General features: G+C 38.0%; 4 protein-coding genes across 5 annotated transcripts; 3 read left to right on the forward strand and 1 right to left on the reverse strand.

Annotated features, from left to right (window-relative positions):
• The first annotated feature begins 1446 nt into the window (after window positions 1-1446).
• Window positions 1447-9094, forward strand: LOC130749247 (cytochrome P450 714A1-like). Its single transcript, XM_057602577.1, has 5 exons — window positions 1447-1910; window positions 5829-6055; window positions 7079-7332; window positions 7639-8017; window positions 8452-9094. The coding sequence occupies exons 1-5, from the start codon at window positions 1598-1600 to the stop codon at window positions 8875-8877; spliced, it is 1599 nt and encodes a 532-aa protein (XP_057458560.1). The 5' UTR covers window positions 1447-1597; the 3' UTR covers window positions 8878-9094.
• Window positions 9095-10814: 1720 nt separating this feature from the next.
• On the forward strand, window positions 10815-13045 carry LOC130749288 (GCN5-related N-acetyltransferase 3, chloroplastic). The gene is given in 5 exon segments (XM_057602627.1): window positions 10815-11512; window positions 12178-12236; window positions 12554-12610; window positions 12685-12838; window positions 12840-13045. Coding segments are annotated over 5 exon segments (804 nt in total). The 5' UTR covers window positions 10815-11002; the 3' UTR covers window positions 12864-13045.
• Window positions 13046-13200: 155 nt separating this feature from the next.
• On the forward strand, window positions 13201-14738 carry LOC130749275 (uncharacterized). Of its 2 annotated transcripts, XM_057602607.1 has the most exons (3): window positions 13201-13779; window positions 13865-13996; window positions 14128-14738. In XM_057602607.1, the coding sequence occupies exons 1-3, from the start codon at window positions 13335-13337 to the stop codon at window positions 14628-14630; spliced, it is 1080 nt and encodes a 359-aa protein (XP_057458590.1). In that variant the 5' UTR covers window positions 13201-13334; the 3' UTR covers window positions 14631-14738. The 2 variants fall into 2 exon arrangements, with proteins under 2 accessions (XP_057458590.1, XP_057458599.1); XM_057602616.1 differs by lacking the exon at window positions 13865-13996.
• A 1065-nt stretch (window positions 14739-15803) lies between these two features.
• On the reverse strand, window positions 15804-21645 carry LOC130749265 (uncharacterized). The gene is made up of 6 exons (XM_057602596.1): window positions 21261-21645; window positions 20303-20786; window positions 19454-19787; window positions 19040-19138; window positions 18815-18935; window positions 15804-16254 (listed from the first exon to the last, which is right to left on the reverse strand). The coding sequence occupies exons 1-6, from the start codon at window positions 21442-21444 to the stop codon at window positions 16040-16042; spliced, it is 1437 nt and encodes a 478-aa protein (XP_057458579.1). The 5' UTR covers window positions 21445-21645; the 3' UTR covers window positions 15804-16039.
• Between the last annotated feature and the right edge of the window lie 5758 nt (window positions 21646-27403).

The following is a 27403-nucleotide window of genomic DNA, read 5'->3' on the forward strand; positions in this document are numbered from 1 at the left end:
ACACCGCTGTGGTTGCCGGCGGCGTAGAAGAAGGGATCCGCGGCGGTGGTAGCAGAAGGGTGAAAGGAAAAATTGTTTTGGCCTTTGGACCACGAAGAGCGCGTGCGGCAGCATCATATGCACGCGCCGCTTCCTCTGTAGAATCGAAGGTGCAGAGCCAGACCCTCGCCTTCTTCATCAGATCTCCGCCGCGAACCTCCCCCACGACCTCTTCCTCACGCCCCGGTAGCGTGGCTCCTTTAGCACCGCCGATCTGTTCACCTCCGCCACCATCGCCGCCGCTACAGCTACTCTACTCCTCTAACCCTTTTCATCTCGTTACAGATCTATACAAATATGTGAGAGAAGGGAAAAGGAAGACCCAGGTTGAGAAAGTAAGAAAAGATAAGTTTTTTGAAGTCAGAGAGACATTTCATACTTTAAAATGGTGATGGAAGTTTCTGGAGATGATAAAGTGAGAGATGATGAAGAACATAGAGGCCACCAGATTCATTGATTTTATATCAGATCTTTGATTTCAGATCTGTAATTTTAGATCTTTGATTTTGTTAATCAGTATAAAAAGTTTAATATGCACAGAATAAAATGAATCATGATAAAAAATTTGTTAATTTGTATAAACAACAATCTTGTTCCATGGGATCTCCTGGTTTCCATCTTCTAACAAGTGCAGAGTAAATTGTGAATTGAACTGATGTGTAAATATCAACAAATTATAGTATGGATTAAATAGCAATTATCAGTCTAAATATACCCGGTAACCAACCTATTGTCATGGGTTAATTTTTATATATTTTCAGTGACACACGGTGTGCCACTAACTACACTGAACCACCGAAGACATCGTCATATCTACATCCTCAAAATATATATAAGTAATGATAAAGATTGTTGTACAATGTGGGTAAATTATTAGAGAGATAGAAAGTGAGGATATATAAAGATAGCTAGATATAATATATAATTTGATTTGATAAAAAGAAAGATAAAGAAGGAAAAAATGTGTTTTAACTTTTAATTAAGGTGCATGTATGCATTGTTTTGGTATTGAATACTTTAATATATAAATATTTCATTTTTGTTTATTTCTCTCTGCTTATACAAATATCATTCCAATTACTTCTTTTCTTCTCTTACTTTTTTACCCTTAATTTTTGGTGAATGTATGTAATATCATAAATTAATCATCTCAAAAATTTAAATTGTTCGATAAAAGACACATGAATGATCTTAAATTATATTTCTCACATGGTTCATCTTACAAAAGTTCACTTGAGCTTGAATCATGAACAACGCACATATTCACCTAACACAAGCTAAAATTCAATATATTTTTATTAGAATAATATGGAGAAAAAAAATCAAACTCGAAATCACTTAATAATAGATGTTTGGATACCATGTCATAAACAAAATTCCCAAAAGTTTTAGGTAGAGAAAACGTGAAGTGCTGCATATCGTTTTCCAATATACATATAAAACTCTGAGATACAATAATAACAACTATATTAATCAATGCTCTTTATGCAAACTTTGTTCAGTGGCACTTTGAGAGCTGAGTGAAACAAAGAGCAGCAGAGCAGAGAGGAATTATTAGATGGAGGAAATGTTTGTGGCAGTGAAACTGGCTTCTTCATTTGCTCTTGTGGGCATTTTGAGCTGGATACTTTATCTGTATGGTGATTTGTGGCAAAAGTCCCAAAGGGTGAGAAGGAAGCTCCAAATGCAGGGTATAAGAGGCCCTCCACCTTCTTTTCTCCATGGGAATCTTCCTGATATGCAGAGGATTCAATCACAGGCCAGCAGCATCAACAAATCTACCACCACCAACAACCATTCTGAGCAGTTTCTAGCACATGACTACTCTGCAACCCTCTTCCCATATTTTGAACACTGGAGGAAACAATACGGTACACCCTTCTTCTTCTTCTTCTTCTTCTTCTTCTTCTAGTCTCTTCCTTAAGACTGAACTTTTTGCATATCTCATTAATAGTAGATAGATGAAGGTCAAGTAACATAATTTATTTTTTAATGAACATGCATGTAGATTGTTCCAAAGGTTGATTTTTTTATCTCATCAATCTTCATTACCGGTTTTTTTAGTAATACTGATAAGATATTCTCTGTATAGTAATGTAAAACCACTCTCTGGCTATGACTGAGGATGTCAGAAAATTAAAATTTTTATTAAAATCTCTGTTTATACATGCATTTCAGATTTAAAGTTCGGGTTGTGTTCCTCCTTCCACTGTAATGCAAAGGGCCTATACTTGCTCAATCGTTTCTCATTTTTGCAATCATGAATTTAAAGTTGGTAGAAATTTAAAACTAGCTTACTAGCTATCTTTAGCCGAAAGTCTATCTAAGTGCTTGTGTGCCTAATTTGCAACTGAATTTTAAGCCAACAAAATTATTTTCCCTTCTATTTTTTTTTCTCTCTCAAATCCAACATTGTGGAAATACTTTCACTTTGAAGAATTGACAAAAGAGAAGGCGAAAACATCTTAATCAGCTTATTTTCCCTCAAAATCAGTTCAAGCATCTTTTTTTTTGTTACAAAAAAAATAAATTCAGATGTTCAAGCATCTAAGCACATATATAAATTTCTCTCTAAAATTCAATTTATCTTTAAAAGCAATTGTAAAAAAAATTCATTTGGAATACACCATGGAAAAAATGCTGAAGTCCAAATTGCAATAAACAACCACAAAACTGAGAAAAGTTATTTTTGAACCTTGTGATTTTATTTCACTGTAATTTTTTTTTGTATCCAAACATGAAGACTTTTGTAGTTTTGACACGTTTAATTTGTTTTTCAATGGTGAAGCCAGGTGCTAAAAGCCCAGATTTAATTTTAGGTATTTGGTGCTAACTTTAGCTTGGGAATAGGATAAGTTCTAGATATGACAGCAGTCCTTTTCCTCGTTGTCTTTATGGGGTTGGTATTTGGCTAGTGGGGAAATTTGGGCCTCGAATGAAACGAGTTAAAAAAGTATCCTTGAAAGCTAATAAATGATGATAATGTTTTATCCACACCTCTCTTTTAAGGTGGAGAGGTGGAATGGTGAGAGAGAAAGGAAGAAAAGAAAAAGTAAGAGAGAGAAAATATGAGATGTGATAGATGATAAGATGAGAAAGATAGAAATAAAAAGATGTGGAAATGAAGTGTTTAAAAAATGAGGTGTGTATATATAATTGATGACAAAAAGAAAAGAATATATTCTCCATAGATTTTCTAAATTATCCAACATTCACCTTAAATAAAATTACTCTATTTAAAATATTACCTCATGACAGCATATTCTTCGCAGAACTAGCTCATAATATATGCTAAATATTATTGAGTCACCTAAAACTAAAATAATTTACTCAATATTTACCTTGGATGATTTAGATATATAGCCTTATTCTTCACAGTCTTCTTTTGAAATAATCTAAATTTCATATTTTTAACACTTTCAAATATTCTTAATAAAAATGATTAGTGAACCATTATATATTGTAAAACACCTACAACATCTACACTTATAACAGTTTCAAACAGTCACGAAACATTTTTTTTTGTGCTTTTTATTTTATTTTTCACTTTATAATTAACAGTTTAAAACTCCCACAAAAGTGGACACCCTTACATTTAAGTTTTCACTCATTTTCTTCATATTTTTTTTGCACTTTCTATCACACACCACCAATTATATCACTCTTCTCTTCTTTATTTTATCAAAGTGGAAGTGTATTTGAAGTGTTAACATAATTTTTTCCTGATAATTACATGCAAATTTTAAAAGTTACTCACAATAACTTATTATTAATAAGGATAGAAGTAGGTCAAAGGGTCGACATAGGCCTATGACTTAGCTTATATCAAACTCAAGCCAGACCATACCGGATAAATAAATAGACAATGACATTGGTTTTTTTCAAAAGCATATTTAGTTAAGAAGATTAGGTCAGGGCTAAATACAATATGCTTCATCTAGTTCATTAGCTTATATGCTCGTTGGACTATTTATACATAAGTTAATTTGTTGGGCTACTTAATTTTTCTATTATTAGAAAATGTCTTTAAGACGAACATGCAAGAAAAAGCTTATGTTAAGTAACGATTTTTTTTTGTACATCGGAAAGATAAATTGTATCCGTCAAGAATCGATCCTTTGACATCCTTATATCCAACCCATATGTCCCACAACTTCTACTCCTTGAGCTATCCTACAGGGACTAAGTAACGATTTTTTAAGCACGTCGAAACTATTTATAAAAAGTCTAACTCAGCCAATTTTCAAACCTACTTATTATACACACGATTATTCTTTGCAATTTTACCTCAGTTTCGAAACATGTGGTAAAATGTGTAAAATAATTTTGATCTTTTTTTGCAAATAAATAATTTTGATTAAAAAGAGCAACTTTTGTACCTAAAAAATAAGAATACCTAACAAATTAATCAAGATAGATGATAAATTTAATCAAATGTGAAGTGGAACCTACATGTTTTAAAAAAATTATCTTCCACTGAGCTTAGTCCTGGAAAAAGTAAAGCATCCTCTGGATTCATATGTCCCTGTACGATGAAATGTTAATTTTTGTATCAGCTAGTGCAGGAGGCACAGTGACAAATACATTTTGAATTGTCATCTTTACAGCTGTTTTTATCTATTCGTGTACTCATTTTCTGGTTGGCAACATTTGCATCGAACTAGCCTATAGTAAAATTATATAATAAATAACAATATATCACTATAAATGGGGCATAGCATTCTGGTCATCCAAATGGGACCCCATTTGATAAATGGACCAACATTAAGTCTCAATCTATCACTATAATGTGATTAAAACCATATACAATGGTTAAAAAAAAAATGTTTTGTTTAACTCTTTTCTACCCCACTTTTTCTCTTCCCAACACTCCACATCATCTTCTCTCTCCAATTCAACAAACTTTCAACAATTAACCACTCCAATGGTTTTACTTAACTCTCAACACCCTACCCCACCACTCACCACTCACCCTACCCACCACTTTTTATTACACATTTTTATTTAATTTTATATTTTTGTTTTTATAATTACATAAAATTACAATTATCGATTTAAATTAAATTAAAACAATAAACACTTAACAATTTTTTTTTAAATATAGACTATAATTTCAATACAAATGCTAATAGATAGATAAATAAGATGGTGAGAGAGATAATAAGAGAGTGAAAAAACTTGGTTTTTTTTTCTGTGTCCAAATCAAACGAACCAAGTCTCTATTTATAGAGAAAAAAAAATCATGAATTTTGGTATAATTTTTTTTTTCAGAAAATATTTTTTTTGATGAAATAATTGAGTTCAAAAGATAAGGAAAAACGAAATCCGGACTGACCAACCAGAGGAAGCCACGTGGCAGGGGAGGAGAAAAAGTCGTTTCTCTCTCCTGCAGATCTGCGCGTGTTGCACACGCGCCTGCGGTGGCCACTGGCCTCGCGCCACGTGGCACACCGCAGGCTCTTTAAACATGTTGAATATTTTCAACAATTTGACACTCTCTCTCCCCTTTCAACCAATTTCAACAAACCATTAAACCTATTAAACAACTTTCAACAACATCAAACACCCCATTCAACCATCCATTGTGGATGGTCTAACATTTCTGTGCAATTCACATCTAACAATTAGTGACTAGGTAGCATATCAGCATTTGTATATAGTTATAGTATGTTTGGACCAGATTCTGATACCTAGAAGCTACTTACCGAAGCATATTTTTATAATTGACTTTAACTTTAAAGAAGAATTTCCAAATACGCACTTAATGGTCTAATAATATCAACTTGCAGGTTTAGTATACACTTACTCCACAGGGATGAAGCAACATCTATATGTGAACCATCCTGATCTAGTGAGAGAAATGAACCAGTGTATCACTTTGGGATTGGGTAAGCCTTCTTATATAACAAACAAACTTGCACCCATGCTTGGCAATGGCATTTTGAGAGCCAATGGTGTTAGTTGGGCGCACCAGAGGAAACTTGTTGCAGCTGAGTTCTTCATGGACAAAGTTAAGGTAAATAAAAATAATCTCCCATCATTATCTTAGACGTAATTACTTTTTGTATTTTCGTTTGGATTTAAACTGAATTTAATGTGTATACAAACTGTATAAATAAGTTATAAGATGGTATACATATACAACAAATTCAATTTGACTAATATCACAAGGTCTGGCGCAGTAGTTGCTCACCCCGTCCCTTAACTATGAGTTTGGGGGTTCAATCATCACCCGTGAAAATGAAGTACATTTCATGATAAGATATTTGCCTCTTAGTATAATCACATGCTATCACCCGTTGCTAGTAGATCATGTCAAGTTTATTTATGGCCACTTCTTTATGTTAGCTAAAGGGTCCATAAATGGGACTGTAATCATACATCAATGAAGTGAGACAGGAGAAACAGAGAAATTATTTATGAAATTATAAAGTACCCTCTCTAGGCACTACTAGTCTAGATTCTAGACAGTGAAATTTGGGTGGCCCTGCCTAATTATTTATCCTGTCAACATTACAAATCTTTTCCGCTCAGAATACAAATGAATGATAACGATTATCTGTATGCTTTGTGCAACTTTCATTTTCATGCAGCTAGCCCCCACATGTATGCTTTGTGCAAAAAGGGTACCCCCTTGCATGATTTGGAGCGATATGTGTGCTAGTAGCAAGTGCACATGTTCTATACAAATGGTGAAATTGATTTTTAATTCAAATATTTGGGGGGAAATGAATGAATGAGTATCATAAATGGAAAGGATGTCCTCCACCTGTTTCTTGCACTGCCAGAGTTTATGCTAGCTATTCTGGCCAAGTAATAAATCAACCGAATAATCTAGGCTCTGAATAGATAGACGTACGTCAGCGATCATATGCATCGACTTCTTTTTCCTCGGAATCAATTATGACACATAAAATAAAACCTATTTACATATGCTTCTTCCCAAAATTGATTTTAACCGTAGGATAAATTGTAGGAGAATGTACAAACATGCACAAAGAACTGTGAATCTGAAGTGAAATTAATGTCATTGTGGCAGGGTATGGTGGGCCTAATGATAGAGTCAGCACAGCCACTACTGCAAAAATGGGAGCAAGTTATTGAGGGCCAAGGAGGTGTTACAGCTGAAGTGAAAGTTGATGCAGATTTGAGGGGCTTGTCTGCTGATGTAATTTCAAGGGTTTGTTTTGGCCATTCTTACACCAAGGGAAAGGAAGTTTTCTCAAAGCTTAGAAGCATTCAAAAGATCATGTCCAAACAAGGTGGCTTCCTTTTTGGGCTCGGCAGTTTCCGGTAGGTCAATTCTATACGAAAACTTATAAAAATAACTTATGATATACCTATAAGATGTTTTGAGTATATTTTTATGATTAGCTTATCAATAAGTGTTTAGACACCCCGGATATGGAGTGTCTCGGTGTCGGACAGGACACTGACACTCATGTGACACGACACAACACGTAGACACTTTTTTGCAGTGTGTCCGAACAAAAGAAATATTTTTTCAAGGCTCAAACACTTGCCCACTTTCTTGGCCCGAAAGTTATTTTGTTTATTTCTATAAGGTTCTCAAATAAACTGATTGTCAATTATGCCCAGTGACAAACTAAATTTGTGGACAAAGAAGCAAAGTGAGATAAGCACTTTGGAGAGAGAGATTGAGTCACTGATCTGGGAGTTAGTGGAGAAACGCAAGAGAGAATGCTCAGAGACATCATCAGAAAAGGATCTGATGCAGTTACTGCTGGAATCAGCCATGAGTGATCAAAATCTAGGGAAGGACTTCTCCAAGCAATTCGTTGTGGATAATTGCAAAAACATATACTTTGCAGGGCATGAAACTACTGCTGTTGCAGCTTCTTGGTGTTTGATGCTTCTTGCTTTGCACCCTGAATGGCAAACCCGTATAAGGACTGAGGTTGCTGAACATTGCCCCAACAGCATACCTAATGCAGATTCTCTCCCTCTCTTTAAAACGGTACATGCAGATTGATTTTGATATAGCATATACATCTTCTCATTAATTCATTATCTTATATATGCAACTTCCCCCTAAGTTGTTACACACACATTTATTCACATAAACCATTTTCTACTCCTCACTTGCATCAAATATGATATATAATATAAAACCATTAACGTGTTTTCACCAAAGCGATTGAGTAAACCCTTGGGATGATTAGTTAGTTTATGACATAGTATCAGAGCTTTTATGACTAAAAGTTATGAAGTTCTATAGGTTTAGTCGTCAAGGTATTGAAAGCAAAGGGGATACTTGAGAATAACAGAATTGTGATGATAATTTGTGGTTACAAATGATAAAATACTAAGGGGAGCTCTCAGCTCTCTCATCTCCTCTCCTCGTTAATCACTAAAATGTAAATTTTGATACATATATATTACTTCTTACAGATGACTATGGTGATTCAAGAGGTGCTACGTTTATATCCAGCGGGAGCCTTTGTGTCAAGGGAGACATATGAAGATATCCAAATTGGAAACCTCAATGTTCCTAAAGGTGTCTGTTTATGGACTTTGATCCCAACATTGCACAGAGACCCTGAAATTTGGGGACCAGATGCCAATGAGTTCAAACCAGAAAGGTTCAGTGAGGGGGTCTCTAAGGCTTGCAAGTTCCCACAAGCGTATGTGCCATTTGGATTGGGCACTCGCTTGTGCTTGGGGAAGAACTTTGCAATGGTTCAATTGAAGGTTGTGTTGGCCCTTATCATCTCCAAGTTCAGCTTCTCTTTGTCTCCTAGTTATAGGCATTCTCCGGCATATAGGATGATTGTGGTACCAGGACATGGTGTGTATATTCTCATTCAGAAGATTTGAGACCAGAGCTTATGAAACAAATTAAACTATACCACGTATTATTAAGAGCATCTATCTCCAACCATGGTATTCCACACAATAGAAACTTCAACATGAGTGTGTGTCTTACACTGGTTGAGCAAATAAGATCTACCACAGTATTAAAGAACAATGTCGACTGCAGGTAGACAAAATGTGAATTAAAAAAGTTGCAAATAAAAGACAAATTATAGTGTGATGTTGATTGTGGGGTTTATAAGAGATTTTTTTAGAATTTCTGAGTTGAAGTAAAAAAATAGTAAAGTAGTGTAGATTATGTGGTATCATATTGAATTGTAAAAATTGATATAAAATTAAGTATAAAGACTTTAGTTAATATTATGGTTGTAAATGTCTAAAGTGCGAACATTTGGTTTTTCTTTGACATATATTTTTATTTAGATATAGAAGTAATGTTTAGATCATATGACATATTTGGATTCCCCTCATCCTCTCCTTGAGTCCAATAATTAAATCACCTTGACATATTTTAATTATTAAGTTGTTTTTTTAAATAACCTTAACCATTGATTTCAAAAATCAATAGTTAAAAACTTGCAGGAGGATGTTGTTGAGCATCTTGTAGGAAAGAATCCAATCTCACTTATCAGATTTGGATTCTCTCTAGCCTCCCTTGGTTTTAATGAGGCAAATTTCTTCTATCTTTCTCCTAGGGGTAACGGATTTAGTTTAGTAGTTGTTTGGGGGTTAATCTGTTGTATCTCTACTGCTTCTTGCTTATGTATTTTTTCTTTCTACTTGTATTGGGTTAAAGTACCCCTTGTACTTTTATTCAATATATTTTTCATGGCTTATAAAATTTTTTTTTATTCAATTATAGATTGTATTAGTCGTGAATTTCGAAGCTATCTATAAATTGATTAGATATAAACACAATGTAGGTGGTAAGGTGACACGTGTTTATGTGAAAAAGGGAGACAATTAAAGGTAGAAACATGGGAGTTGGGTTTGGTACCCCACCTGTTGGGTTTCCCACCCCACTTTATTGAATACGGGATTTAAAGTTCCGTATTTAATATGAATAATACGGAACTTAAAAAATTGTACTGTATTTGAGCATATGTGGCACATTTTCAACAATTCATTGCATATTAAAAAAATACGAAATATTAAATTCCGTATTGAATACGGAACTTTAAATCCCGTATTGAATAAAGTGGGGTGGGAAACCCAATAGGTGGGGTACCAAACTCAACTCCCTAGAAACATGTATGAAGCTTTAATGGTGGTTGTAACTGTTGTGTGCGCTTCGTTTCATACCATCTCTACAATGGTTGCTGAAGTTTTAGCTTGTTGACGGGCGCTGTCCTTGTCGGTGGATCTTGGTTTTTGTCAGTGTGCTTGGAAATTGATTATTTATAGTTGTTTAAGTTTTGGAAGAGTTCTTTCCGGGCTCCTCTTATTTGGGCTATTGTTGGTGGTTGTAGGACTTTTTTATCTTGTTTTGATTTTGTGGATTTTACTTTTATCTTTATTTATGGGTGACAATTGTGTTGCCGATACTCTTTCTAAGGGACTTAACTGTCCTCCAACTCTACTTGGTTGAAGAAAGATCCTCCTCACTTTGCGGATTTATTTTCCGCTGATGTAAAAGGTCACTCTGCCTAGTTTTTCTTCTGTTTAATATAAGGTGGCGCTAAAGAAAAAACCATCCTAAAGAAGGATAATGCTTAAGCATTAAAGAATAACATAAACCAAATTTAAACATTAAATTATATTTAAATATTCATTCAAAAGTGTAAAAAGACATTAACACACATAAGTAGGTTAATAGGTGTCAATCCACTCCAATCGAGGAATGATGACCTAATAGGTACTAGTGGTTAACAAGGTGAATTGTGCAGTATTTCAATATTTTGCCCCCTAAGTAAGTAGTTGAGAATGATTTCCAACTTTTACGAATGAAAACAACACATTAACCTACTTCTTACCACTTAATGTACTGACAGTAAAAAAGAGATTAGTTTCACGCCTATCCGATTCGGTTAAAAAAAAGCCAACAGATAGTGGTGGGAATTAGAGTACCACATGGCTAACCATTACCAATTTCAGTTTTATCCAATTCAGAGTCAAGCCCTGCTCACAAATGGTGGCAATGGGAGTAGTACCTCACCCACAGATACAGGCACAGCTAGAGGGATTCAATTCAAAATCCATGGAATTGAAATGGGTAACTAGAAGAATCACCAAAACCTCCCAACTTGAAAACAACAACCACAACATATTAAGACCTCTCTTCCCGGTTCACATTTCCACCGACCCCCGCCACATCGACCCTCACCGTCTCCGAGACCTCTGCGCCGCTTGCAACCACTCCTGCCACCGATTCCCCAACCTCCTCCACCCTCATAACCGGGTCCAACCCGAACCCGAACCCGTGGATATCCACAAGCTCCGAATTGCTCTGTCTCACAGTGCTGTGCTTGTCTCTGTCTTCTGCAAACCTCACCACGTTGATGGTTTTGCTGATTCCTCGTCTTCCATTGATGCTTTGGCGGATTTCTTCACGCCGGTTACTCCTTCCCGTGATCAATTGGTCGGGTTTGGCCGTGCCGTTTCTGATTTGGGTCTCACTGCTTCAATATACGATGTCATGGTAACACTTGCCCCACATTAGGGATGATAGAAAGATTGAAATTTTTCAATTTTTCTACATAGCTCACTTGCTGAATCTAATATCTTTGTTCTGGGGCATGATTATGTTGGTTTGGTGGGTTAGTTTGATTATGGGGTTTCTTAGTTTTGGCCTTTGGGTGTGTAATTACCTTCAAACATTGTTCCTTGGTAATGAAGCATCTTTTGTAATTACCTTCAAACTCGCTTACCATGTGCTGAAATTCAACTTTTTATTAGAAGAATTGAGGGTGGCAATGATCGAACTCTAGACTGCTTGGTCATAGAGATTCTGATCCCATGTGAAAGAACCAATTATCCGAAGAGCTTAAGCTTTGGGATAATTTGTTGTTTAACAACGCTGACTTCAAGGAAACTGCTCTTCCTAACCAATGCTTGTTTCAGGAATAAAAAATAAAAGATGTTTTTATTGAATAATGTTATATTTATAAATGTATTATATGATGATATGCAATATTTTATTCGATGAAAATTTTCTATCTTGAATTCCTTTTTGGGTGCTCTTACTATTTGCTTTGCCCTTTTTTCCTTTTTCAATTTTTCATAACTCATGTGCTTTAGTTATTCTTTTGGCCACTCAACCAATTAGTTAACGTGCATGTATCAACATCCTTCAGTGTCTCGCAGGTTATTCCACCCCTGCGGAGAATGGGAATTGGTCGGATGATTGTTAAAAAACTCTTGAGGTATGTAATCTTCTAATGGTTAAGCACTTTTAGTATGCAGTAGAGCAAACCAAATTTGATAACTTCTGATGAGATTTAAGTCTGAATCATAAAGTTTTGTCATGTTCTAATTGTTGCTGATCAATATAGAGTTTTGTTTTGAAATCCCTGTGCCTTTTTTGTTCTGATCACCTAAGTCTCAGGGTCCAATTTGAAGTAGCATTATTGCTTATTTGAATGTGCATTACTTGCTGTGAATATGGTACTTTCTATTTTTTGGTTAAAGATCAACCTATAAATCTCCAAATATCTTATAATCCGACATCTTCATTTTGCAGAATGCTTACAAATAGAGACATCTATGACATAGCAGCACTTTGCTCAGAAGATGAGAGGTTATACATTATCCATCAAAGAGCCTAATGTTATCCCTTTGTGAGCAGCAATTGATGTTCTAAAAAAATTTCAGGTTATTTTTTAAGGCGTGTGGATTTGGGAGTGACATATTGAGTTCTACGACCATGATGTACATGAGAACTGCTTCATCAACAACCCAGGAAGGTGAACAGAGCGTTACACGTGCAGGCCGAAAGCTACTGTTGGTTCCACCTCTCATTGAGCAACCTTACAAATCCTCAAGGGCAATAATCTAAAGTGTTAAGCTTCAAGATTGTTGTGTGACCAACTATAAGAGGTTCCACGCTGCCATTTTTTCTGTCATTCTTGGCAGATGTAAATTCAACTAGTAAGAAAAATGTATAAATGTAAAAAATTTCACACTCCATTGTAAATTTGAGAAATATTGTGACTTCTCTGGAAGAATACTATTTTATAGAGTTGGTCCTCTCAAGATTTCATTGCCACCGTAAACATTTATAGATTCCTGTTTGCATATGAAGAGGTACTTCATAGAAAACAGAAAAAGTTGGAAACTTGGTGTGAGGATGCCCTCAAATGGAGCTAAGGTATAACAAATTTTCTGACATCAAAGCAAAGTAACCTTCAAAATACAGCAACCTTGGCCTCTTTTTCTGCACATCCCTTATCTAAAGATGCTTACTGGAGACAACCCATTCAAGTTCAACATCTCGTTTTATCTTCCCTGAAATTAAAAATTGTATGGGGATTACATGGATTGAGGTCTGTTTGATATCTGCACATGGACTTCAGCATTCAACTTCACTGTGGAAGCGTCAATGGTACGCTGTTGGATGGATTGATCATGACAGCAAATATTGCACCAAAGTTGATGATTCTGGGAATGCAAATCCTGTTTGGAAAACCAAGTTTGCCATTCCTGTTGATGACTCGGAGCAAAACATCCAAGATTTGGCTCTGAACGTGGAAGTTTACGGTATAGACCCCGTATTCTTCACAGAAAAGCTTCATGGCTCAGCAACGATTGTTCTCAAAGAGTTTCTTGTCAAGCAGGCAGAGAATTTTGAAAGACAAGGGGAAGTTGGGAGCTACCAATTACGAAAGAGGAATTCCAGCAAACCAAGAGGTTTCATTGACATTTTAATTCACATTTCTGAGGGAAAGATAGACCCAAATTCCCACACAGGTATCTGATTATTTCATAACCTGCAGCCAAACAAAATTGCTTTTCAGCTTCACTGTAGTTGTTCTTTTCCATTATCTTCTTTCAGCTGATCTACTTCAATATACTTATAATGGGTTGCATAATTTGAGAGGAAGTTGGCTCTTGATCAGTGTTGTTAATCGTGGATTGCGGAAAGTCAAAACTCCGCTATGTCAAACCCTCAGAACGGAAAATAGCGGTTAGAGCGTTACGCTATAGCATAGCGCTGCGATATCTGCTGTTTGAGAACACTGCTCTTGATTCAAATTCAGCTCTAGTTTTTTTTGAAAAATTCTCATCATGGCCTGAAGCAATAAGTTCGTTTTTTAGGTAGCAAGGAAGGAATCATGCTCTTAGATCATGGAGACAATACCAAATTGAGCGAAGAGGGAGAATTAAGGCAAGCTTATCCGCAGAAGCAGCCTCAAGCTTCAATTCATGAACTAGAAAGTCATGTTCAAACAAATATCCAAGACTCTTGTTCAGAGCCCTTCAATAGTACAATCTATTATGACCCATATGTGGGTGAACCAAGCTATCTTCCACCTAGAACTAAAACTAGAACTCCTCCACCACCCCCACCTTCAAATGTTGGCTATATTCCCACTTTTCTCCCAATAAATGATTTCCTGCCTCCAAGCTTCCCAGACATGCCTCTGTCATCCAGGGCAGCCCCTAGTCAAAGGGTGCCTCCAGGTGTTGCGTTGGGGATAGGTTCTGGGGCATTAGCAGCTGGTGCTGTAATATTTGGTGATGACTTCCTCTTAGGATATGATGTTCCTGAAGGCATAGGAGATGATAGTCTTGACATCGAAACTGATCATTCTTTCTGAACAAGCATTAATCAAATCAAATAATTATATTTGGCTGCACAAATAATGCCATTGTATAAGGTTTCCCTATTCTTATATATAATTCTGAAAGATCAAGTTATTGTTTCTCATTTTAATTGGCATTGTTTTACTTTAGCGACTAGTTCTCTTTAGTAGCTTTGTGCTAATATTTAAAAAAAGAAAAATGAAGCGTAATATTGAAAAAAAATACAATAAAGGATCAGGATGCAGTTATTTTAAAACTGCAACATTGGAGGCAATGATACCACATTCTTATCTCCTCTTACTACTTGCTTTTGTGCATGGACTCATTATAGAGCTGTTAGAGAATGTTAATTCCAAAGAAAGAAGTCTTCTTGAAAGGACAAAGATATTATGGTTGTTCATGCAGGAATGTTGATGGAGCTATCACTTGAACCGTTTTGGGTAAAAATTCCAGATGGGTCTTTTTTTATGTGGGAATCGCTGAGCAGTGAGCAACATGTTGTCACATTTGTTTCTGGTTTGTCAAGTGGAGAGGATTGAAGCCATTTTGCATGATACATGTTACTGATGCCCAGCATGTATACTGCAATGATGTGATCAACAAACTGAAAATGTATGACATCCGAGCTGAAGATTGCCTGCAAAAGCTCATCAGAGATGGAGAAACGAAGAAAATTCCATTTATGGCTGTTGTGGGCTCAAAGGAAGTTGAGTCAGAAGCAGTTACAGTTCGATCTTGGTTTGCTTAGGTTTTTATGAAAACTGCACTTGTTGATTTGGGCATTCACCTTGTTTATTGCCCACCTTGGGATCCTGGAGGAGATATTTAATCTTACTATGAAGCGTGAGAAGTTTTATTAGGTTACAACCTTGAGGACAAGGATGATTTTTTCGAGGGGAGTATTGTTATGGTTCTAAATAATGTTAGCCGACTTGTGATGTTCATGCGCTGTCTACGCAACCTTGAATATGTTTGATTGCACAATAATTTAAAAAGAAAAAACCACAATTTAAGAAATTGAATGGCTGGTAAAAAATGCACCTCCTGCAATTATCCAAGTCCCAAAGTAGAATTCATAGTTAAGAGATTGCTTGTCACATGGTATACCTCACAAAATATATATGCTTGTAAATATTTCTACAATTGATTTTAAAGCCAAAATCAGTTATGGAGAGAAGTCTTGTGAGTAGCTTCGAAGTTTCGTAATTGATTCTGAGGAAAGAAAAACTGATCCAAACATACTAAAATGCAAGTTACAGATCATTCAGGCAGGTAGCACGAATACAATGTAAAATAAAATGATTGCTTATCAGTAATTTTCCACCTGCAAGCCTTTTCATTAGCTGGTCTGATCAACTTCATTAGTGTCTGCCTATATCATATGTTTAATTAAGTAAAATAGGAAACCTGAGTTGTATAAAATTCACACCACAGATGGTAGATATTGTTCGTTTGAATCGCCCACTAATCTCGTTAAGAAGTTTTCAACTATGGAAATGAATTCTTCAACTTTTTCTTCATGGGGAAGATGGCCACATTGCTTAATAACTTCAAGCGATGCTCCAGGTATAACGCGTGCAAGTCTCTCAGCATTCCAGGAAGGAACTATTCGGTCACTATCACCAGTTACAATCAGAACTGCTCAGTCAAACAACTATCACCAATTAGGCTCAAGAAGGTTATATTGCTACTGGAAAGAGATACATGGTTCAACATGAATTCAGGAACAAGAACCGGCAAAAAATCCATGGAAATAAACAAGTAATTAGCTAAGTGATCCTATAAACCAAAAACTATGTGCCAAATGTTGATTTGGCCATTATAAAAAAAAAGTGTAGTAACATTGATCGGCACTTAGGAGCTTGTCAGAAAGAATGGGGAAAATCTCCCTCAATTATAGCACTGCACATCCCCTCCTTCGAAGATTGGAATTCCTTTGCATTAACTCATCCCTATTTCTCCATAAATGATATCTACTTCTAATAATTATGCTCTTCTAATTATACTATATTTAACAATATCTGTGTAACTATAAACTCATCCTTATTTCTCCTTTTATATACTTCCCTAATTAACCTCTAACTAGCTGATACCTAACATAGCTATTTTATGTCTTCTACGTATCTTCATGATCAAGATTTGACCTTAACACAAATGTACCCAGTAGATTAAGCCCCCGTTTGGAAGAGCTTACTTGAGGTTATCTAATAGCATAAGTACTTATGCAAGTGTTTGATAGAACTTATGTAAAGATTAGTTTATGAATAAGAGTTTATGCTAATCCCTAACTTATTCTCATCTTATTTCTTATTTCAATAAGTTTCTCAAATTAACTCATGAATAAGCGCTTACACGATAACTGCTTATAGCGCTTCATTAGGCATTTTACTCAAACACCCTAAACAAAGTAAAAATAAGCCATGAGCCTCATAAACCAGTTTGCCTGTTCATTGCCACAAAACTTCCTACAAATAATGTTACGATATATTAGGGGTGCCTATATAAATAGGCTTAGGCCTTGTAGAATAGTTATGTTGTTGATAGTTGTGATAATGAAACACTTCTCTATCCCCCTATTCTCTCTGATATTCTTCCTCTTTCTCCCTCTCTGATTCTTGGTCGTAACATTGGTATCAGAGCACCGATCCGGTGCACCTGAACCAGAAAATCAAAAAAGAAAAAATGGATGCAGATTGGTGGAAAGCCCTCGACAGGCTTGATGAATCCCTGAAGCGTTCCCATGAAGCAGCTCGCCGACGTGAAGAAGTTCGCCTGCGAGAAGAAGCGGCAGCGGCGTATGAGCGGCACATGGCCGAATACGAGCAGTACATGGCGGCGTACGAGCGGTACGAAGCCAAAGCGGCAGCGGCGGCGGAGCGACTCGCGGCGGAGGCAGAACGTGACGCAGAGGCGCTCTCAGAGGCGGAATGTGCGATGATGGTGAAGGAGGAGGACGAGCCGGCGATGGTTATCGACGGCGAACTTCCCGAAATCATTCCGGCGACGGTTCTTGACGGCAGTCTTTCCCCAACTGACACCGTTCTTCCTCAAATTGACGATGTTCTGCTTCAAACTCGTGAATCAAGATTCTTTCTTCCCCAAACACAAGTTCGTGCATTCCCAAATTGGAAAATTAGGGTTCGCAATTGAGTCACAGATTGGGAATTCAGAGCTTCACAGCGGCGTTCTGGGCAATTACGACGGCGATTCCATGTCCTTCGGCATCGTTTGGTCTCGTGTTGAGGATTCTGAATCCGACGGTGTGAGAAGACCGCCGCGGAAACCACCAGATTCGCTCCTTGCTACGGCGATCCTTGTTCCATGCGTCTTGACCGGAGACATTCCGCCAGTCTTGGCCACACGGCCACCAGCGAAGCCGCCAAACGTGTTCGTCCACGGTGGAGTTCCAAGCTTCTTGACCGGCGGCTCTTGCAAGATGGTGATGGCGAGGAGGCCACCGGCGAAGCCACCAGATGTGGCGGTGGGTCTGATTCCGTGGTGGGGGCAACTTGATATTGCGGGCATGGTGCAAGTCGTGCAAGCGTTGGAAGAGGACTTCGCATAGGGACATGGAACAAGTGAGAGGGAAAACGTTGGACAACCTTTTTCCCATTGGAATGGGCCAAGCCCAAACTGCTCAAAGGAGTTGGGCCTTGCTGCTGCTGGTGGCTCTTGCAGGAAACACAAAAACAAAGGCCTAGAGATGCATGTCTTTATGGGTTTAGATTTAGAAGGCTATTAGGCTACAAGGGAAATTGTTGCTACTTTTGCTTTCTCTTCCTTGTTTTGGAGCCCGTGTCAATTTTTTTTTTTAGTCTTGTATCATTTAGTTTAGTTGTTCATTTTGTTGATTGGATTTTTCGAGTTTCCTTGAGGACAAGGAAAATTTTAAGGGGAGGGATATGTTACGATATATTAGGGGTGCCTATATAAATAGGCTTAGGCCTTGTAGAATAGTTATGTTGTTGATAGTTGTGATAATGAAACACTTCTCTATCCCCCTATTCTCTCTGATATTCTTCCTCTTTCTCCCTCTCTGATTCTTGGTCGTAACAAATAACCATTATAAGATGTCTTCCATTCCATCTCTCCCACCTTACTGCCTATTATCACTCATCCAGATCAGGTAACTGAAGACAAAGGTAGGAGAGAAAAAATAAGCAAATAAAAGTGGAAATATATAGGATAGTGACATCACCAGGACATGATATTTCATGAAGTCTTTTAGAAAGAGATGGCTTTGTTTTGGATTCCTCATCCAGAAACATCGCAACAGTGTATTCCACCAAAGCCCTATCCCAATCCTTATTCCTCAATGGCTGCATTCAGTACTAACACCCAGGTGAGTGCTGACTATTTGGGTATGATGGAAATAAAAGAGAGAAATACAAAAAAGGAATACAGGAAATTGTAGTGAGATTACCTGTGTATAACCGCTAAGGACGTGCTCAGAGACCAGTTTTGGGTCATACCACGCATTTCGAACTGCGGCAGTGCCAAACTTATCAATTGCCACTCTTACCTAAGATTCATGTGAAGCAAGGGCCATCAGTCCAGTGGTCATGATAAATTATGATAGTGCCAGTTTTAGATTTATAATCTGTCTAAGCATAGAACCAAAATGTGGAAACGTGTCATCCAACAAGAAACAATCTACCCACATTTTCCAGATATACCGAGCTACATATACTTCAATTTAAGATTTCAAGGATAAGATTGATGAAAATGAATTATATGGAATTCCAACTCGCTGAAAAGGTTTTCATGAGTTCAACAGGAGTATTAAAATAACTCAAATGAAGTTCGGTATTGCATTAGTCATGAACAAGTTTATTACCAGCATTATAGCAAGGGAAGAACGCAGGATAGTTGATAACAATTTCCTATACAAAGAGTTGAGCATATCTATCATCCCCTTCATCATCTGTGTTACTGCAACTGTAATGAACTTGGTAACCTTGGCCAACGTCTCATAAAGCCTCAAAATTGGATTTTTTCTGACAGAACTACTGTCTTCTTCAATTTGGTTATCTTGTCTTGGTTGATTTTCCTTAACAGTTTTGGGTGTAGTAAGTGGGGCGAAAATTGCAGGCGCAATTAGGATCAGAGCAGCAACACGTTCAGGAGCTTCGAAATATGTATTAACTGCTACAAGGCAACCAGCTGAGTGCCTGGCATGTCATTTTGGAGACATCTCAGGTTCTAAAAATGGAACATGGACAAAGGCATATGAAAATGTACTTTCAATTGACAGCAATTCATTACCAGTTATACAGCACAAGGATCTGACTTCAATGGAGAAAGAGGTTATTAAGATGATAAATAGGAAAGAAAACACAACCAGAAACATGCAAATTTTATTTGTTTACAAGGGGCATTACTAATGTCAGATTTGGTATACCATTCTATTACTTCAGAAAGGAGAAAAAAAATGATCAATTTAACACTCACGATTTGAAAAATGACATTCATTAATGCAATGACTCATAGATGTGAGACAACTAGGATAATCGGATAAAGACACATCTGGATGCAAGTTTTTTTTTTGATCAACTGGATGCAAGTTATAATCACCTATTAGGGTGTTATATTGGGAAGTATGCCCTACTTACATTCATGAAAATCGCCTAATAATATCTCAGAAAAATAAAGTCACTTAGCACAACAGAAGATATAATTCACATACCCCACTAAAATTGCCTTCTCAGCATTTAGTAAATTAAGGAAGTGCAAGGTAGCAAGCACTGAAAATGCCATTGAGTATGCATTTAGAGGTTTTGCATCTCCTGCTCCTGAAGAAAGAACCTTAGATAAATCGACCCTCGATGTCAATCCAAAAGCAGGCCTATCAAAAGCAAGAACTTTTGAACTAGTAGCCTCCGCCAAAGGCTTCATAACTTGCTTCCACGAGAAAATCGAGGCACCAAATCCATGCAACAGAATCATAGGAAAACCTAGCTTCTTCTTTTGATCAGAAACAGCATGATCCTGCAACACGCTCTGAGCTCTGGATTCAGCATCAAATATCTTGTGGTGTATATCCACTCCTTTGAATTCACAAAAACAACTATCTGAATCAGCTAGAAGCTTGGGATCATCCACCAATTCGTCCTGATCTATGCCAGCTATTTTCTTCTTCTTCTTTTTGACCGCCACATCCAACAACCGCTCTGTAGAAAAAAAAGGGTTCAACACAAAGCACTCATATAAGTAACCTACCAATAAAAATTACAACTTTTCTACAATAACCCCAGTGACAAGTTTTCATTTTTTCCCTCATATATTCCAGGAACAAACATCAAATTACAAAATGGGGTTCAACACAAAGCACCCCCATATAACCAACCTAGCAATAAAAATCACAACTTTTCTACAATATAAACAATCCCAATGACAACTTTTCATTTTTTTCCCATTAGGTTCCAAATTACAGAATGGGGTTCAACACAAAGCACCCATATAACCAACCTATCAATAAAAATCACAACTTTTCCATAATAGAAACAATCCCAATGACAAGTTTACATTTTTTTCTCATTATGTTCCAGGAACTAACATCAAATTACAGAAAATGCAAAGAAATTAAGTGGGGTTTTTTTATCTATCTTCCAAAACAAGAAAAGAAAGGAGGAGCTAAAAAATACCGGAATATTCAGCTCCTGAACCGGAAAGTGATGGAGCTGAAGAAGCAGAAGCAAAGATCATAGGTGAAGGGCGATTGTGTGTGCGCCAAATATATGAATAAATAGAGAGAGAGTTGTTGTTGTTGCAGGAGGAAGGAGGAGGGGGTAGCAACCCCAATTTCCCAGAGAACAACACTCTCACCATCTATATATATCACTACTTCAACTTGTTGTGAGCTTTCTCTATGATTCAATTTCAAACCAACTTGAGCTCAACGCTCCATTTGATGTGCCTTTATCCAACTGATAAACATCTACGTGCGCAACGAGCAATCATGTTCTTTTCGTTGTGAAGTAAATCCTCCTTAATTCCATCGAAAATGTTATGTCGACATAAGGCTTTTTCCGACAAAGGTGGTTAATGATAATGAATGTCATTAATGTAAAATGAATAACAATTATATCATTGTAAACAAAATAAATATTTGTAACCCCAAATTAACGGAATCATACTTTTAAAGTGCAATGAATACAATAAATCATCATTAAGAAAAAATAGGAAACTTAATTAAAATCACACCATAAATGAAAAATCAAATTGTTATTTTATAAAAAAAAACTAAATTAAAGAAATGCTGGAAACTAAGGTAGCGTTTGGTGACAGGACAGAACAGAACGGAACGGGACAGAACAGGATGGAATAGAACAATAATGTTATATGTGTTGTGTTTGGTAACTCCAAGTCAATAGAACAGAACCATGATTTTAATTACATATATAACCCTGCATGCTTAATATTTGATTGAGGAAAACAAATTGAACTCAATTGAACATTTTGTATAGAAACCGTTTGTTATTGCTTACTTCATGAAATAATCACTTATTTCTTTAAAATAATCACTTATATATTGTTTAAGTTGTTTTAGTATGCTATTGAAAAAAACAGAAACCTAATTATCTATTTAAGCCATTTTAAGTTCGTTTATTTAGATTAAAAATATTGATTTTTAACTATAATTTTTTAAGAGATTTTGAGAAAAGCATAAGTTGATTCGTGTTCGACTACTCTAATTAAAATCACTTTTTTTTTATCTCCTCTCATCTATCATCATAGATTTTTATTATAAGCTAAAGTAACTGTTTCAAATAATTTGTTTTCAGCTTCAGCTAAAACAAACACAAAAATTGATTTTTCCAAAATAAGTTGAATTAAACGCATTCTAATTGGCTCGTTTATCATTGCTTACAGAAACTGATTTTACTTTTGAAAAAATAATTGATTTTATTTTAATTAAGTTGATTCGTGTTTGATTACTCTAATTAAAATCACTTTTTTTATCTCCTCTCATCTATCATCATAGGTTTTCATGATAAGTTAAAGTAACTGTTTCAAATAATCTGTTTTCAGCTTCAGCTGAAACAAACACAAAAAGTGATATTTGATTAAAAAAGTGATTTTTTTGATTTTAAAAGTGATTTTTCCAAAATAAGTTGAATCAAACGCACTCTAATTGGCTCGTTTATCATTGCTTACAAAAAGTGATTTTACTTTTGAAAAAAATAATTGATTTTGTTTTAAGTGATTTTTTTGAAAAAGTAGATTTTTATTTAACTTTGTCTACAAATATAATAAGTGTTTTCAATTTTATAAGTGATTTTAAATTGTTTAGATACATAAAATTTCAAATATAAATTAGGGGTATTTTTGAACTTGCAAAAGTTTCAAAGAGAGTGTTCCGTTCTATTCCCTTCCGTTCCACCCTTTTCCAGGGAACCAAAGTGTCCCGTTCCTGGAGCCTTTTGTCCTGTTCTGTTCCATCTTAAAAACACGACAAACACAGAACGGAACCCATGTGTCCTGTTCCGTTCTCTTCCTACCTGTCTACCAAACGCTACCTAAGGAAACGTTGTAATTGTTCTGAAAAATCACTAACAACCCTTGTGACTCCCCACACCGTTCAATTAACAAAAATATGTTAGAGAGAGAGGGGTAGAGAGAGAGGGGTGATCGACGGCACAACAGAGGGACTTGGAGGAGATGTGGAATGCATGGCGGGGGGGAGTCGGTGAATGTGGCAGCATCGGATCTCACCCACTACTACTTCACAAACTTTCCTGCTGCATGGGGTGAGAAAGAGATGTGGCAAGTGTTCCAGCGGTATGAAAGGGTCTGGGAGGTTTTCATCTCACCAAGGCGAGACAAGCGGGGTAAGCGATTCGGTTTCGTCAGGTTCGTGGGAGTTAAGAATCCTTGGAAGCTGGAACAGGAGCTGGATACGATCATGATTGGCAGCACTAAGTTGCATGTGAATTTCCCACGGTTTGGCAATTGACCTATGGAATCCAGACCTGCATGGCCTCGAAACAATACCAGTGTAAACAGTAAGGGCGGGGCAATTAAAGACGGTGACGCACATGCAAGCAAACTAAGCCAGGTTGGGAAGAAGACTTTCGCGCAGGTGGTCTCCTCTGGGCCATCTGGTGCGAGTAAGAAGGGTGAGAACATTGTTAGGAACAAGGTGACGACGATTGAGGACCAAGTTGAAGAATGGAGTGGCTCTTTGGTTCACGACGGGGAACGGTGGATGAAGCGTAGTTGTGTTGGTATTCTCAAAAACCTGGATGTCATTTCTTCCCTTCAGGATGCAGCTTTGCTGAGTGGGTTCAATCATATTCAAGTTCGTTATCTGGGGGACGATCTTGTGCTGTTGACAGGCCCTGAAGATTTCGACTTGGATGTTGCTCTTGCGGAGGGGGCAGGTTTGGAGGAGGTGTTTAGTGCGGTCTACCCTTGGACACATTCCGTGGCACCGGTGGCTAGAGTGTCTTGGGTGCGTTGTTTTGGCTTTCCGATCCATCTTTGGACTACAGATAGTTTGGCAGAACTGGTTCGTCCAGTGGGGGAACTAATTTCGATTGATAAAGGAACTGCATCTTTTGTGTCCCTGGAGTATGCGCGGGTGCAAGTCAGAACAACTTTGCCAGGGTTGATCTCCCAATCTCGAAGGATTCGTGTGAGGGACGTGGTGTACAACGTTTCGGTTCTAGAAGAGTCTTGTGGCTCGTGTCGGTGTGTGGATGACGTTGAGCTTCTTGGGGGAGAAGAGGACGACGACGAGGAGGAGGATGAAGATTCATGGTGGTCCTTAAACGGGTCATCTCAGGGTTGTTTTGATGCCTTCAGTGACTGCGGCGTTGCTGTGGAGGGCCCGACCGGCGAAGTGCTCCGTCCGTTTCGTGAGTTGGGGCAGATCAATGGCTTGAATTCAAATTCAAACTTTGTCAATGGTTGTGAAAACGGTTCCCATATTTTTGGAGAAAGTCAAGCCCGCGAGAGTGTTACGGAACCAGTTCAGTGTTTGAACAATATTCAGGGTGTCAATGGCACGGATTTGGAGGCAGATTCGGTAACAGTTTTTGGTCTTAATCATTTGGAGCCCACGCTTGAACTCTTGGAAGATGCTCAGGGGCTGGGGGGACCCACATTAACACTTACTCAAAATGTGGGTTTTGTGGAACCACGGAGCCGGGTTGATGAAGTTGGGCTTGTGGGTGGGTTTCAGGTTTCTAGGCCAACCCAATGTGCTGATTTGGACCCAGTTATTCCTCATGTCGGGCAGTACCCACCTTTTGTGGGGGTATCTGACTGACAAACCTATACTGTGGAGGGTTCCACACCTGGTGGTGCGGGTGCTGCTCTACCTGATGGGGGTGAGGTACTGGGAAGACAAGATAAAGGGAAGGCCATGGTTTGTGAGTCGGAGGCTGCGCGTGTTGCCCAGGTAATTGACCGTCAGCGGGAGGAACTGTTGTTGCAGAACAAGTTCTCGACTTTGATAAGGAGTGTGGGATCCAAGGTTCCTTCCTCGAGCGCACCCACAGGGCAGATCGCAGGCCAGAGGAGGGCGGAGAGCAGGCGACGGAGACGCTTACAATTCCATTCTTTGGGTTCCCCGCTCTAGAGTTCTGCAATTTCAACTACTTGGTTGGGTAACTCGAAAGCTGTTGCGAGGGAATTGTGGGCTATTGGGAAAGAGCTTGGTGTGTCTTGCCAGGGGAACAAAGGTGAAGTCCTCAGTAGACTAGTGGATCTTGAGAACCGTGATTCTGCAGGTGTGGCGAATGTGGTAAATCCTCTTGATGTTGTGGGGTTGCTTGGTAATCAATGAAGCTCATCTCTTTCAATGTGAGAGGGTTGGGCGCCCCAACCAAGAGGAGGGTGGTCAAGGAGATGGTTTGTAAATATCAAGTGGAGTTGCTGTGCTTACAGGAGACCAAACTTCAGACTTTGGATCGCAGAATATGTGCCCAGTTGTGGGGTGATAGTGAATTTGATTGGAAGGGGATTCTAGCGGTCAATAGAGCAGGAGGAATCCTTTGTGTTTGGAAAAAAGATCGGTTCATCTTAGAGAGTTGTGTTGAAGGGCAGGGGTTTCTTGGTTTGATTGGTTGCTGGGGTGATTCACATGACAGGTGTGTCATAGTAAATGTGTATGCACCTTGTACTCTACTGATAAGAGAGTTTTGTGGGATGCTGTGGTCACTTGGCGTCAGACCTGCCTGGTGAATTTGTGGTGCGTGGTAGGTGATTTTAATGCTGTCCGTTTTGAGAATGAGAGGAGGGGGCGATATGGTGAAGCAGGGACTATTAGGCAAGAGATGGTGGATTTTAATGCGTTTATTGAGGCGATGGAGGTGTTTGACATTCCTTAAGCTGGCCGCAAATTTACTTGGTGTAAACCAAATAATCAAGTGCAAAGCAGGATTGGCAGAATTTTATTGTCAGCAGATTGGATGGAGAGGTGGCCTAATTGTTCTCAGTTAGTTTTGAATAGAGATATCTCTGATCACTGCCCCTTACTTATGCAACAGACCTTTTATGATTGGGGGCCGAAGCCTTTTAGAACTCTTAATTGTTGGCTTCTGGATCCCAGACTGCAGGCCTTTGTGGAGTCGTCGTGGAAGGAAATCTCAGTAAATGGTCGGGGAACGTTTTTTCTGAAAGAGAAATTAAAGACACTGAAAAGGTTGCTTAAGACTTGGAATAGAGAGGTGTTCGGCGACTTGAAAGCTATAGGAGGGAGGCGGCTGTCCAAAAATTGAATGTCCTGGATGTCAAAGCGGAACAAGAGGGTTTGAGTCAGGAGGAAGAAGTGACTAGAAAGGAGTTGCTCAATGAATTTTGGGCTATTCTGAAGTTTCATGAATCCTTGTTATGTCAGAAAGCCAGGTCAAAGTGGATAACGGAGGGTGACCAGAATACTAAGTTCTTCCATTCCACAATTAAATGGAAGAGGAGAGCTAATTCAATAGTTGGGCTAATAGTAGATGGCAACTGGGAGGAGGAACCAGGTAAGGTTAAAGGTGAGGTGCATAATTTTTTTGTTAACAAGTTCAAGTCTGATCAGTGGTTGAGGCCTCAATTGGAGGGTGTTCAGTTTCGATGTTTATCCGTTGGAGATAACTCTTCTTTGGTGGCCTCTTTTACTGAAGAAGAAATCAAAGGTGCTGTTTGGGAGTGTGGGGGTGATAAGAGTCCTGGTCCAGATGAGTTTAACTTCAAGTTTGTACAGCAGTTCTGGAGTGTTTTCAAAGAGGACTTTACCACAGCAGTGACAGGTTTCTGGATCAGTGGAGCGTGGCCTAGGGGTAGTAATGCCTCTTTTATTGCCTTAATCCCAAAGGTGATATCCAAACTGTTGGCGGGGCGTTTAAAACTAGTTCTTGGGAAATTGATTGATGAGAGACAGTTTGCTTTTCTGGGGGGGGGGAGGAATATGCTTGACAGTGTAGTGGTTGTTAATGAAGTGGTTCATGAAGCGTAGATTCTAAAAAAACCGACTTTACTGTTTAAAGTAGATTATGAGAAGGCTTATGATTCTGTTGAATGGGATTTTCTGTTTTATATGATGAGGAGGATGGGTTTTAATGAGAGGTGGGTTGGTTGGATTAGAGGCTGTCTTGTCTCAGCTTCTGTGTCAGTATTGGTGAATGGAAGCCCGTGCAATGAATTCAAGATGGAAAAGGGTCTCAGACAAGGTGATCCACTTGCACCTTTCCTCTTTCTGATTGTAGTAGAAGTGTTAAATGGTTTGTTTTTGAATGCAATAAGGTATGAGAAGTTTAAAGGCTGCAAGGTGGGGAGAGGAACTGCAGTTGATGTT

Source organism: Lotus japonicus, chromosome 1 (genome assembly GCF_012489685.1).
Source record: "Lotus japonicus ecotype B-129 chromosome 1, LjGifu_v1.2".
NCBI classification, from domain to species: domain Eukaryota; kingdom Viridiplantae; phylum Streptophyta; class Magnoliopsida; order Fabales; family Fabaceae; genus Lotus; species Lotus japonicus.

Excerpts from the sequence above, each read along its gene's own strand:
- LOC130749247 (XM_057602577.1), top strand. The coding sequence starts at position 1,598 with ATGGAGGAAATGTTTGTGGCAGTGAAACTGGCTTCTTCATTTGCTCTT. Across the intron at positions 6,056-7,078 it reads TCTTCATGGACAAAGTTAAG|GGTATGGTGGGCCTAATGAT; the intron begins GTAAATAAAAAT and ends TCATTGTGGCAG. Across the intron at positions 8,018-8,451 it reads CTCTCCCTCTCTTTAAAACG|ATGACTATGGTGATTCAAGA; the intron begins GTACATGCAGAT and ends TACTTCTTACAG.
- LOC130749275 (XM_057602607.1), top strand. The coding sequence starts at position 13,335 with ATGGGGATTACATGGATTGAGGTCTGTTTGATATCTGCACATGGACTT. Across the intron at positions 13,780-13,864 it reads AGACCCAAATTCCCACACAG|CTGATCTACTTCAATATACT; the intron begins GTATCTGATTAT and ends ATCTTCTTTCAG. Across the intron at positions 13,997-14,127 it reads CCTCAGAACGGAAAATAGCG|GTAGCAAGGAAGGAATCATG; the intron begins GTTAGAGCGTTA and ends TTCGTTTTTTAG.
- LOC130749265 (XM_057602596.1), bottom strand. The coding sequence starts at position 21,444 with ATGGTGAGAGTGTTGTTCTCTGGGAAATTGGGGTTGCTACCCCCTCCT. Across the intron at positions 19,788-20,302 it reads GAGAAGGCAATTTTAGTGGG|GCACTCAGCTGGTTGCCTTG; the intron begins GTATGTGAATTA and ends ATGACATGCCAG. Across the intron at positions 16,255-18,814 it reads TCATGAAATATCATGTCCTG|TTCTGATTGTAACTGGTGAT; the intron begins GTGATGTCACTA and ends TTGACTGAGCAG.